We start from the raw sequence: 13800 nt of genomic DNA, 5'->3' as shown, positions 1-13800 counted from the left end.
TCTCGGTTCTGGAACGCGTTCTGCACCCTCATTGGATCATCGGCCAGCCTGTCCTCTGGGTTCCACCCCCAGTCCAATGGCTAGTTGGAGCGAGCCAACCAGGATCTAGAGACTACTCTGCCTGATCTCCGCCAACCCCACCACCTGGAGCCAGTAGCTGGTGTGGGTCGAATACGTCTGCAATACCCTTCCCTGCTCTGCTCTGCTACGTGCCTATCTCTGTTTGAGTGTTCCCTGGTGTATCAGTCCCCGCTCTTCCCCAAGCAGCAGGAAGAGGTCGGCATACCTTCTGCCCAGATGTTTGTCCGCCACTGTCGGCGGACCTGGAGGAGAGCCCGGTCAGCCCTCCTCAAGACAACTTCCAGGTATTGACGACAAGTGGATCGCCTTCGGACCCTGGCTCCCCAGTACCGTCTCGGGCAGAAGGTATGATTATCTGCCCCTCCGGGTGGAATCCCGCAACTCTCCCCCCGGTTTATCGGCCCATTTCCCATCTCCAAAATGATTAGCCCCTCTGCTGTTCATCTTCTGTTGCCCCGTACCCTTCGTATACATCCCACCCTTCATGTGTCCAGAATTCAACCCATGTCTCAGTACCTGGTTGACTGGGAGGGTTACGGCCCAGAGGAGAAGTGTTGGGTCCCCGCCAGAGACATCCTGGACCCAGGCCTTTTCAATGCCGACACTCCAGTCAACCAGATATGCGCCCAGGTAGGACTGTCTTTGATTTCCCCCGCTCCAGGTGTCACCCATCTTCCTCATTTTCTCCTGTGTATTTATACCTGTGTTTTCTGTCTGTCTGTGCCAGTTTGTCTTGTTTGCTAGGTCAACCAGGGTTTTTCTCTCAGCTCCTGCTTTTCCCCAGTCTCTCTTTTTTCTCACCTTCCTGGTTTTGACCCTTGCCTGTCCTGACTCTGAGCCCGCCTGCTTGACCACTCTGCCTGCACCTGAGCCTGCCTGCCGTCCTGCACCTTTGCCCTAGCTCTGGACTTTTGATCTCTGCCTACCCTGACCCTGAGTCTGCCTGCGGTCCTGTACCTTTGCCCCACCTCTGGATTACTGACCCCTGTCTGCCCTTGACTTGTCTTGTGCCTGCCCCTGTTGGATTATTAAACGGTTGTTAATTCAACATTGTCTGCATCTGGGTCTTATTGTACCTTCAAACTTGTTAGCAACATGGCGAAGATTGCGTACTCCTCATGTCCTCGCTCCTCTCTTCTCATCTCCTTCTCAAAACCCATTGGATGAAAAAGCCAGAGGTCTCTCCCCTCTGACCTTCTCCTCTAATGGGTTTGGAGAAGGAGATGAGGAGAGAGGACGCGAGGAGTATGCAATTGAGCTCTTCCCAAGGTCTCATTAGACATGTCAAAATAGTAACATTTAATCATTGTAGTTATACATGTACAGTATGTCACCATGGCTGCCATATGTCTACTCACTCACCTGACAGAATGAAGCAAACCGATGCAGCCTTGAGGAAGAATGATTCTCCTTTGCTGAGCGCTGTGGTGATGCATATGGCCCCTGTGACCATCAGGAAGAGACCGAAGAGGGCCATCATGGCCGCCGCCACATTCAGACCTGGGAAGAGAGAAACGGTTTTCGTCTTGATACAGGTACATTCCATTATTCATAGTACACTGGCACCAGGTACATTTACATTTGAGTCATTTAGCAGACCCTCTTATCCAGGGTGACTTGCAATGAGTTCATTCAACTAAGGTAAGTAAAATAACCAAATAAGTTCAACCTTATTCAAAATGGCCAATCTACAAAAGGTAAAGTCCTTGCATCCACTTGTAATTCTCACAGATATTGGTACATCCCCTCACTGATATACTCTAGGGAAGCGTTTCCCAAACTCGGTCCCGTGGACCCCAAGTAGTACACATTTTGTTTTTTGCCCTAGCACGACACAATTGATTTAAATAATCAAAGCTTGATGATGAGTTGATTATTTGAATCAGCTGTGTAGTGCTAGCGCAAAAAAACAAAATCTGCTCCCCTTGGGTTCCCCAGGACCGAGTTTGGGAAATGCTGCCCTAGGAGTTACCGACTTGCCTAGAGGATAATAGAAACGTTAAACATCGCACTCCTGACACGTAGGGCATCATGCCCCCATGCCCCAAAGTTTCAATAAACTAACAAAACATCCAGAAGATAGTTTATTTTGCGCATAATAAATCCAAAGAAAAATACGTGCCCCTCTTTAAAAAATGTGGCGCATGACACCTCTGGTTTAGAGCTCACGAAAAAAATTTAAAGGATTTCACAATTTTCCCACATTGACCCATGAAGAAACAGTCTTACTGACTTCAATGCTATAATGTAAAAGGAGTAGGTGGAATACATTTTAGACACTTACTGCAGTCAATGGCTGACCCAGTGCAACATAGATGACAGACTTGAGGAAGAAAGAAAGTGTGTGGGTGGGCAAGGAGAGACATGGGTTGAAAGAAGGCAGGGGACAAGCTGACTCACTCTTTTCTGTTGTCTTCTGGAAGATGACGGCATTCTCTCCAGTGGTGTAGAACTTGAAGTAGGTGCAGTTAGATTCTAAAGGGGATAGGGAGAGACAAGGAACTTATTTGAAACAGATGGAGACCTTATCAACTTGCACATCACCATAATCTTATTGCGATTCATACGGCTTGCGGCACACTAATTATTATGCATTCGTGCACATCGATGACAATGCCAAGGTTATGTCTTCTATGCAATTAGTGTTATGGCATCTTGTAGTCTGATACAAGGTAGTTTATTCTACATATAGACGGCCCTCTCTAGTAAGACATTTTAGTACAGTATTTGTGGGTAATACGTGTGTGAGTTTAAGGTAAGCATCTATCTCTACAGAATGTAAATGTATATTGCAGTCCATCTGTGCCCAGTCTACACCTGAAGGCCAGTCATTGGATTATGGCCACAATACAAATAACTGATATCTAGCCGTAACTAACGGTGGGGCTATAGCTAAGTAATGATATAATTGTCACTTCTGGCCTTGAAATTTGGGATCGTTAAATTTGGCTGAACTGCCCCTTTAAAATCTGGCATAAAGGGCCATAGGATTTGTCAAGAGAGTGTTTTGAATGCGGTTTGGTTTACACAATTTGGCAGTATGCAAAAAATGGGTCTGTGATTTCTGATAGGTGATTTTGTACAGATTGGATTGCATGAGTTTGAGTGGATACCGTTTGGTTAACACAAAATAATGTAGGCCTATTCATGCAACTCCAGAGCAGTTACCTCCGGGCAGTTCAGCCGGCCCACAGCTCTCTCGCTCAGGGTCTATGTCAGCCACCCACAGAGTCCGGGTGCATCCTTTCCACAGCCCGTAGTGTGCTGCCAGACATGTCTGGTTGTTGTAGAAGTTCTTGGGCGGAGACAGCACCACCCAATACTCTGTGCCCAAGCCCAAGACAGTCAACACCACACCCACGATGGCCACGAAGAACGCCAGCTTGATCTTGCCCTCCTGGACGTCGCTCATGCCTCCTGATGTTGACGCTTTTGCACGGCGCTTAACTCCCATAGCACCAGCCCCAGCCCCTCTGCCACCCATGACACCGGTCAGTCCCAGAGTACCTGCTCCGGCTCCTACTCCCGCCCCTGGTGGAATTGGCCTGCCATCCTCTTCGTGCAGAAAGAAGGTGGACCACATGGCTTTTCAGATGTTTACGATTGAAAAAAATATATATGAATAATGGATAAAGACAGGTAGAGAGTGTAGGAGACAGGGAATGGGTTTATATGGTGAGGTGGCAGTGGAGCGATAGAAAGGATGGTAGACAGGGAAAGAAGGGAAATGGGATTTAGCAGCACTGACTCCGTTTATAAAGCAAACATACCAAACCAACCATAAAAAAAGGATAAGGCATATTAAGGATTATCAGTGCAGAAAATATATATATTTGTGTTTTTTTTTTTTTTGAGTCGGCACAAATCAGTAATAGTTAGGTATTAACACCAGACATCGAAAGCTTGATGTAAAAGGTGGTTTGTAAGAAGTATGCAATGAGCGGGTCATCATGAAAAATGGTTCAAAAGATTAGAGAAAAAAAGATCAAAAAGAGAGGTAGCTTCCGTGTAAATGTCGGGAAACAGCGATATGGAGGAGAAGCCAGGAGGGAGAACACAGCTTATTCTAGAAGAAAAACCAAGAAAAAAACAACAACAATGAGTTTTAACATCAATAGAAGAAAAATCTACTGACTTTAATCCATCACAATGTTAGTACAAACTAAAATGAACAACTGCCATGTCACCTTATAGAGTCTGATCCAATCCAACATGGCAAGTATAATTTTGATGCTGCAAAGAATACTTTCCAACTGCATGGTTGGATATAAAGTCTGAACCAGCACATGTTAATGAGTGCTAAATTGATACTTTCTCACCTTTTCATAGCAAATATTGTGTGCACCAGTGGAGGTCAGTACCGTTTTAAGATGAGGGCAGACACAAAAAATGTTTATGAGCATGACCTTATTTCTATTACAGCATATTGGATGACTGTCATTCATATTTCATTCACCCAGCTCAATGTAACATCGATAGGTTTAGGCTACTACATGATACTCCAATTTCACCTATACCCATCATGAGGTTGCTACAACCTAGCCTATGAATAAAAGTTTACAACATAAGTGCACAGGTCGAGAGAATGTTTTGTAATCATGGTGGCAGATTGTGTTACATTCAATAACGCCTTGCACACACTTTTGCCTGCATCTAACGTTTGCTGATCTAGGGTGTAATCATTAGTCCTACAGTTGAAAACGAGAGTTGCTTTTGGACAAATTCAGGTATGTCTATCCCTGTTTCGTCACGTTTGCTTCAGTTTAAGAAACATTTTTCAACAGAATTGGAGGAATGAATACACCCCTGATCACACGCAAACACAGTTCACTTTCATAGCAGCCATAAACAAAGAGCATGATCACTTTGTTTGTTGAATTCCTTTTCGCATCTACGCGCGCTACTCGTCTCTCACCTTTTTCCTTCACTTGCGGACTTCAGTGCACAACACATTAGCTGTCTGTGACCAGGCGGATTTTTTTTTTTCAAGCCAACCCATAACATAACCGCTAACTGCTACACACAGCCTACATCGTTGTCATTATATTATCTAACGCCATAGTCGACATAGCTAATAGAACTAACGCATTAGTCAACCTGCTACAATCATGTACAGTTAGCAATAAGTTTAGCAGTTACACCGGCAGGCCCCGGTGGCAATAAATTAATAAAACCTTCCTTGACTTGGAAGACTTCCAGTGTTGGATAGCCTTAGCCAGCTAGCTAATCTTGCACCCCTCTCCGTTTGAGCCGGGTCTTTGAGTAGGCTAAACTAGCTAGCTAAATACTGTAAGTGAAAGTGAAAAAAATACTACGAAAACTAGCTCTCTCGTTCTCCATCTTCAATTTGGAAGAAATTTATTTGTTAACTGTAACTATTGTCTTTCTATCTCTTCGAGTCAACTACTCACCACAAGTTATGCACTGCAATGCAATCTGTAGCTTATGCTCTTAGTCCTAGATTAATTCTCTGATCCTTTAATTGGGTGGACAAAATGTCAATTCATGCTGTAAGAGCTCTGATAGGCTGGAGGACATCCTCTGGGAGTTGCCATAATTACTGTGTAAGTCTATGGAAGTTGGTGAGAACCATGAGCCTCCTAGGTTTTGTATTGAAGTCAAATGTACTCAGAGGGCAGAAACTAGCTGTCCTCCAGCTACACCATGGTGCTACCCTACAGAGTGCTGCTTAGGCTACTGTAGACCTTCATTGTGTGTTTTAATTATTTGGTGACGTGAACATATTTTGTATAGTTTAATCTAAAAATGATAGTTTTTTTTGTTGTTCCACTATTTTTATTAAATTCTCTGAGGTGCCTCCACTGGTATGCACATGTTACTTCAGTTACTATCATTTAAGTCGGCGTTGTGTTAAAGTCACTTACACATCTTAAAGAACTATATCTATATTTACTGGAGACTGAAAGATGGGACAACAGTAGTAATTATCCTACACATAGCTACCTTACAAAGAAGTCTAAGCAACTAGTATGCCAACTAAAAATGAGACAATGAAAAGGTTTCATCACAAATATTTGCACAGCATTACTGTTAACCTCGCATGGTATACAAATGGACAGCTTAATGAGAGGAAGCTCTGAACCATAGAGATTACAATTACAGATGCAAAACAGTCCTCTATGATTCAGTTCTGAATACTTAAAGTGCCTCGCAAGATCCCATTCAAATAAACATATTCAATTACAATAACCATTGAAATATACAACAGTGTGATCAACATGAAATTGAAATCAGCAAAAACACAAACGGCAACAAATGCAGAGACCCCAGAGCAACATTCAAGGCCACCATTTGAGCATAAGCAATTCAGTTTATTTTTTTCAGCGCTGTCAATAAAAATCTACAACGGACACAAATGAATTAACTTCTACTCATTTTGCTTTGCTATAGACTTTAGTCATGACCACGGTACGAATCATAACAATGATATGAAGAAGTTGCTGACCTGCTTGGTGTGTGTGTGTGGTTCAGTTCGGGAATGAAATAGGGCGAGGCGAGGAGAGGGGGTGAGCGAGAGAGGGATTGCAGAGGAAGAGAGGAGAGGAGGTATGGGCAGTGGAAAGAGGGTGGAGGCCAAAGTAGCCGTGTGTTGCAGAGAGTTGATGAATGGGTGGGTTTAGTAACTATGTGGCCACATGCCTACGTGGTGTTTGAAAGTGTATATGTTTGTTTAGACATATGCACGTATGGTTGTGCTGGAACTGGCTGTCTTTGCTGGCCCCTGTCAAATGTATTTGCAAGAATATGCGTCATGAGTGTGTGGTCTCTATATCACTCTGTGTCGTGTGTGCGTGCGTGCGTGAGTATGTGTGTGTGTGAGCATGCACCCGTTACTGTGTGTGTGTGTGTGTGTGTGTGTGTGCATGTGTGTTTGCGTGTGCCTGCACCTGATAGTGTGTTTGTCTGAGTGAGAGAGAGAGTGCGTGTACACGAGAGAGTTTGGTGTGTGTGTTTCTTCATTCTATTTTTGACAACCACCTGTTAATGACATTAAAAAAAAGAACTAGAGGCACTGGAGCCCCGACAAGGTTATGTCAGGAAAGGGGGTGGAGGTAAATTCCTGGGGCTTCTGCTAGTATTTTGTTGATTAAAGAATTGTGGCTGCAACACTTCAAAAAAGAAACTCTGCATATAGCCTTGAAGGTGTGACGTAGGTGGAGCAAGATCGAGTAACGGCAAGGGGCAAACCAAATACTCTGCCTCTGCTGACAACTTCAAACCCACAATTTATCCATGGTCAGTCTGGGTTTGTGTAGGAGACAGTATTATCTGATTACAGCTAAGCAACTGGACTTGCAGGATCTATTCACAGGGTCTATATCACTTAACGGTAATGTACCCTTGAGCAAGATCCAACCTGTATTGCTTGAGTTAATGCAAAGTCTATTTTAAAGCGGCTATATAAAGCGGCTATGCAAAAGTAAGTGTGACTTCTGTACATTGCCCTAGATGAAGGCGTCCTCTTGGTAGGAGGAAGAAGAAATGGGGACATTTTAGAAATGTACTTGATTTCTTCCATTCTAAAGGTGACATTATTACAATTGTTGCCAGGGAGACAATTTGGGAATGATTTATAAAAACTCAAAATCAAGTTGACTCAAAAGTAAATGTCACTTTCTCCTGTATCGGAAAGTTGAAAGAAAAATGTGATCATGCATGTAAATCTTTTATGCCGCCACTGCCCAATGCAGAACCTTATACAGTGAGTGCAGTGGGGATGGCTGTTACCAGCACATACCGTTCAGATCCTATGTCCTGAAGCACATACTGTACAGTACACAACATAGGCATAAGGACCTCAACACCATACCACAACTCCCGATCAGGGGGAAAGACCTATGTAGTTAGGTCATAGAGGGAATCCAGGGATGACTGTCTCCAAACCTTGCTACACTGAAAGACAGGAGGAGGGTAATCAGTTAAAGCCAGTCGAAAAACAGTGATCCTGAATTGATTCATTGACTTGTTTAATGTATTTATTGCACAGGGTTTTGCATTAAAAAATGACGTATACTGTATGAACAAATAATTGTTTAACAAAAATACATGTTCTGCTGGTATGTATATCTGGGCCCACATAATAACATATTAGTCTATAAGAATGCAACGCAGGGGTAGTTGTGACCTCTCTGGTCTGACTGTGCTTCAACAGAGTTGGTCGTTATGCGACTGGAAACGTTCATTCACGTAGGGAAGTAATTCTCCTGTCAGTGACAGAATGCTGCAGTCAGATGTGCTCAGCATTGTGATAAGTAATGAGAGAGACCGGGCCGTGTTCGAATACAGAAATGCATCCTTCCTTCCTTGTTTCCTCAAATATCTTTGAAATGCATCCTTCCTTCCTTGCGTCCTTGAGGCAAGCAGAGATTTATACGTGATTGGATAGGTGTAAGAAATGTTACCACCCCGTTACTTTCACCAATCCAACTAATTGATATCTCTGATTACTTCCAGGAAGGTAGGAGGGAAGGATGTGTTTCTGAAGTATTAGAAAAGGGTCCTGGACTGCGACTTACTAAGAAACTGTAGCAGCAAATTATCTCCATAAGATGGCACTACCAGTCAGAGCTTTGTGGGGCTGCAGTACAGGACAAAATGAGCCCCCCTGATTTAAAAGGCATGCATGGCGAGGATGAATTCTAATGCGTAATATGATTAGACCAGTGTGCGGGGGATTCATACGGGACAAAGTTGGGGTTGGGTTGTGTTGTGCTGTTGTGGTCTATGGATAATACATTACTATTATAAAAAAAGGCTTCAAAGTTGACGAAGAGCTGAAACATGTTGGATGGTCTGGTGTGCTATCTAAGGCTTGGAGTGGTACTTAATGCCTTATTTGGCGAGTATGGCATGGAGTTATTTCTGAAAATGGGACCTGACACGGGAAATGTAAGGTTTATTATAGGTTAGCTGCAGTATAGCTAGAAGGATTGTATATGGTGTGGTATTAAGGTTTAGTAGGGTACATTGCATTGTGGTGCACTATGTGCTGTCAGTATGGCAGTGCATCTACTCCTCCCTGCCTATGAGCTGCATTATAGCCAGTGGTAATACTGTGCTTCCTTCTCTCTCTGATTATATTAAGGTCCTGGCTGACGCAGAGAGAGATAAGGGGATTGCCACAGGAGGAGCGCCTGCCAGTTCTGTGCACTGTGAAGAAGAACGATTACTCATCAACCTCCTTGTCTCTCTCTCTCTCTCTCTCTCAATTTTTATATCACTCACTTAGTGACACACAGACCCTTTCTCTGTTGATTTACTCTATCAACAATTATTTGTCACACTATTCTCGCTCTCACTCATATTTCCCTATCTCAATTTTCTCTAAACAAATTTCCTCTCCCATTTCACCTGACAACATTATCGTTGTGAAGACAGTGTGAAAGAGAAATTACCGTTACTGGAGTTATACCTAGTACTGATGTGCACTCAGTATAACGTTTCAACAGCAGCCTATCTATCAAAAGTAACGGAAATCAAACCTTTTCACATCAGCAGATGTTACCAAGTACAGAAACCCAGCCTAAAACCCCAAACAGCAATCAATGCAGATGTAGAAGCACGGAGGCTAGGAAAACCCCCCTAGAAAGGAACCTAGGAAGAAACCTAGAGAGGAGCCAGGCCCTGAGGGGTGGCCAGTCCTCTTCTGGCTGTGCCAGGTGGAGATTATAAGAGCACATGGACATTAAGGCCAGATCGTTCTTCAAGATGTTCAAATGTTCATAGATGACCAGCAGGGTAAAATAATAATCATGGTGGATGTATAGGGTGCAACAGGTCAGCACCTCAGGAGTAAATGTCAGTTGGCTTTTCATAGCTGTGAATTCAGAGGTCTAGACAGCAGGTGCGGTAGAGAGGGAGAAAGGGGGGAGTTAAAACTCTAGCAGCAGCACGACAAGGTATCACGTCTGGTGAACAGGTCCATAGCCACAGGCAAAAGAGAAGAAACTGGATCAGCAGCATGACCAAGTGGACTGGGGACAGCCAGGAGCATACTTAAGTTCACACAGGACACCAGATAAGACAGGAGAATTTCACCAGATAGGAAAGAGTAATGCTAGCCCCCCTGCACATTGACTATTGTAGCATAGATACTGGAGGATGAGACGGGAGGGAGGGATCAGGGGACACTGTGGCCCTGTCCAAGGATACACCCGAACAGGGCCAACCAGGCAGGATATAACCCCACCCACTTTGCCAAAGCACAGCCCCCACACCACTACAGGGATATTAGCAGACCACCAACTTACTACCCTGAGACAAGGCTGAGTATAGCCCACGGATATCTCCTCCACCTCATAAGCCAGAGGGGGCGCAAAACAGGAGAGTAGAGCATTGCAGTAGTCTAATCTAGAAGTGACCAAAGCATGGATTGGCATTTCTGCATACTTTTTGGACAAAACATTTCAGATTTTTGCAATGTTAAAACTTCTTTGGGATAGGGGGCGGTATTTTCACGTCCGGATGAAAAGTGTGCCCAAAGTAAACTGCCTGTCACTCAGGCCCAGAAGCTAGGATATGCATGTAATTGGTAGATGTAGATAGAAAAACCTCTAAAGTTTCTAAAACGGTTAAAATGATGTCAGTGAGTATAGCAGAACTGATATGGCAGGCAAAACCCCGAGGACAAACCACCCCCACCCCCAATTTCTTTTAACCTTACCACTGTTTTCAATGGCTAGTACTCCAATTATAAGCCCAAGTCCTCCCAAATTCCAGTTCCTAGGGCTTCCACTAGATGTCAACAGTCTTTAGAAAGAGTTTCAGGCTGGTTTTTGGAAAAACAACCCAGAAATTGTAGTTTTTATAGGTGGCTCCCATTTTGGCTGTAGTGTTTCCAAGCGCGTGGAGGAAAGCTAGTTCTTTCTTATTTATCTCCGGTAAAGACAATAACGATTCTCCGTCTTAAATGTTATTGTTTATTTGCGTATTATGATACCTAAGGTTTGACTATAAATGTTGTTTGACTTGATTGGGAAAGTTTATTAGTAACGTTTGGGATTCATTTGTATGCATTTTGATGGAGGGAAACTGAGTCGATTATTGACTGAAGTACGCCAGCTAAACTGAGTTTTTATGGATATAACGAAGGACATTATCGAACAAAAGGTCCATTTGTAATGTAACTGGGACCTTTTGGAGTGCCAACAGAAGAAGATCTTCAAAGGTAAGGCATATAGTATATCGCTATTTCTGACTTTCGTGTCGCAACTCCCTGGTTGAAAATTATTTGTTACGCATTTGTGTGCTGGGCGCTGTGCTCAGATAATCGCATGGTTTGCTTTCACCGTAAAGCATTTTTTAAATTTGACACGGCGGCTGGTTTAACAAGGTAAGCTTTATTTTGATATATTGCACTTGTGATTTCATGAAAGTTTAATATTTATAGTAATTTAATTTGAATTTGGTGCTCTGCCATTTCACCGGATGATGTCGAGGTGACCCGCTAGCGGCACGCCTATCCCAAATTAAGAAGATGGAAAAAGCTGACCTTGAAATATTCTTGTTCGTCAAAAGAGAGATCAGTTTTATTTGAGACGACTGTACAGCCAACAAGATTAATTGTCGTAACAAACAGCAGATTTCTTTGTTTCTTGGGACCTAGAACTAGCATAACGGTTTTGTCCGAGTTTAAAAGTAAAACATTTGCCGTCTTCCACTTCCTTATATCTGAAACACAGGCTTCCTTGGTAGGCTTCACCATGTTCAAAATGTACAGCTGTGTGTCGTCCATATAGCAGTGAAAGTTGATATTGCGTTTCCGAATCACATCACCAAGATGTAGAATATTTCCTGAAAACAATAGTGGTCCTAGAACGGAACCTTAAGGAACACCAAAACTTACCATTGATTTGTCAGAGGACAAACCATCCACAGAGACAAACTAATATCTTTCTGATAGATAAGATCTAAACCAGGCAATGACTTTTCTGTGTAGACAAGCGATTATCAACTTTTATCTGGAGCAGATGGTCGAGGGGCACGAACATAATTACAAATAATTTGTAGACTGCAAATTGACCGCAAGAATCCCAAACAGATTTAACGATTGACTAAAACATAATCATTTCAAACCTTGCTTACATTTGTATAAGATCACGTGTCTCTATATTATGGGTAAGAATACTTGGGAACAGACATCTTAAATTAAGATCACTTGGAGCTGATTTCCTGGTGTTTTTGCCGTCTTATGTCCAACAATGAAAATTCCACATACAAAAAAATATGTGTACACTACCGGTCAAAGGTTTTAGAACACCTACACATTCAAGGGTTTTTCTTTATTTTTACTATTTTCTACATTGTAGAATAATAGTGGAGACATCAAAACTATGAAATAACACATATGGAATCATGTAGTAGCCAAAAAACCTGTTAAACAAATCAAAATATTTTGTTTGAGATTCTTAAAATCAAATACAATTTGAATCAAATACAAAGACGTTCAGTCTTTGGATAACAAAGTTGATGAGCTTAGAGCAAGAATTTCTTTCCAGAGAGACATCGGGGCCTGTAACATACTTTGTTTCACGGAAACATGGCTCTCTCGGGATACTCTGTCGGAGTCAGCACGGTAGCATTCGCGGGAAACTGAAAGCGCGAACCACCGCATTTAACAATGGCAAGGCGACTGGTAATATGGCAGAATATAAACAGTGTAGTCATTCACTCTGCAAGGCAATCAAACAAGCTAAACATCAGTATAGAGACAAAGTGGAGTCGCAATTCAACAGCTCAGACATGAGACGTATATGGCAGGAACTACAGACAATCACGGACTACAAAAAGAAAACACTCACCTCTTGCTTTGAGAGACTAGTCAAGGATCATATCACCTCTACCTTACCTGCCACCCTAGACCCACTTCAATTTGCTTACCTCACCAATAGATCAACATACGATGCAATGGCCTTCACTCTACACACACACGATGTCACGCCCTTTTTTTGTAGGTTATGGGATTGTGGTTTAGTGAAGTAGTCTAGGTAAGTCTATGGTTGCCTAGAGTGGTTCTCAATCAGAGGCAGGTGTTTATCGTTGTCTCTGATTGGGAACCATATTTAGATAGCCATATTCTTTGAGTGTTTCGTGGGTGATTGTTCCTGTCTCTGTGTTTGTTGCACCAAATAGGGCTGTTTCGGGTTTTCACGGTTCTTGTTTTTTGTATATTGTTCATTTATCATCTTCATTAAAGATGTATAAAGATAACCACGCTGAATTTTGGTCCTCCTCCCCTTCGACGGAAGAAAATCGTAACACACGAGGAATCGTACGTACACAAATGTAAGCAAGGTTTGAAATGATTATGTTTTAGTCAAACACATCTGTTTGGACTTCTTGCGGTCAATTAGTATTTGACAAATTATTTGTAATCATGTTCCTCCAGAAAAAAGTTGATGATCCCTGGTCTACACAGAATAGTTATTGCCTGGTTCAAATCTTATCTATCAGATATATATTATATATTTTTCTCAGAAATCTTGGGGGGACAAATGTAACCACCCGCGGTCCACCAGTTGACGAACCCTGTGGTAGACCCATTAGGGTTTCCAAACTCTCCAAAATAATGTGGTTGTCGATGGTGTCAAAAGCCACACTAAGTTCTAGGAGCAGGAGAACGGATGCAGAGCCTTGGTCTAATTTACCACCTTCACGAGTGCAGTCTCAGTTCAATGACTGGTCTAAAACCAGACTGTA

General features: G+C 42.8%; 1 protein-coding gene across 2 annotated transcripts in view; it reads right to left on the bottom strand.

Moving 5' to 3' along the window:
• Positions 1-13800, bottom strand: part of LOC115131653 (voltage-dependent calcium channel gamma-6 subunit-like) — a 43197-nt gene that overhangs the window by 5668 nt on the left and 23729 nt on the right. The window contains exons 1-4 of one of the 2 annotated variants that reach the window (XM_029663524.2): positions 6548-6650; positions 3250-4147; positions 2482-2556; positions 1444-1581 (exon numbers count right to left, since the gene is read on the bottom strand). In XM_029663524.2, the coding sequence (XP_029519384.1) occupies positions 1444-1581; positions 2482-2556; positions 3250-3664 (628 nt within the window). In that variant the 5' untranslated portion in view covers positions 3665-4147; positions 6548-6650. Of the gene's footprint in view, positions 1-1443; positions 1582-2481; positions 2557-3249; positions 4148-6547; positions 6651-13800 lie in introns of those variants that run through there. The other variant, XM_029663525.2, reaches the window with a different exon arrangement.

Source organism: Oncorhynchus nerka, linkage group LG7 (genome assembly GCF_034236695.1).
Source record: "Oncorhynchus nerka isolate Pitt River linkage group LG7, Oner_Uvic_2.0, whole genome shotgun sequence".
Taxonomy (NCBI): Eukaryota; Metazoa; Chordata; class Actinopteri; order Salmoniformes; family Salmonidae; genus Oncorhynchus; species Oncorhynchus nerka.
The sequence above is the reverse complement of the archived record's forward strand: the minus strand, read 5'-3'. Positions and strand labels throughout refer to the sequence as shown.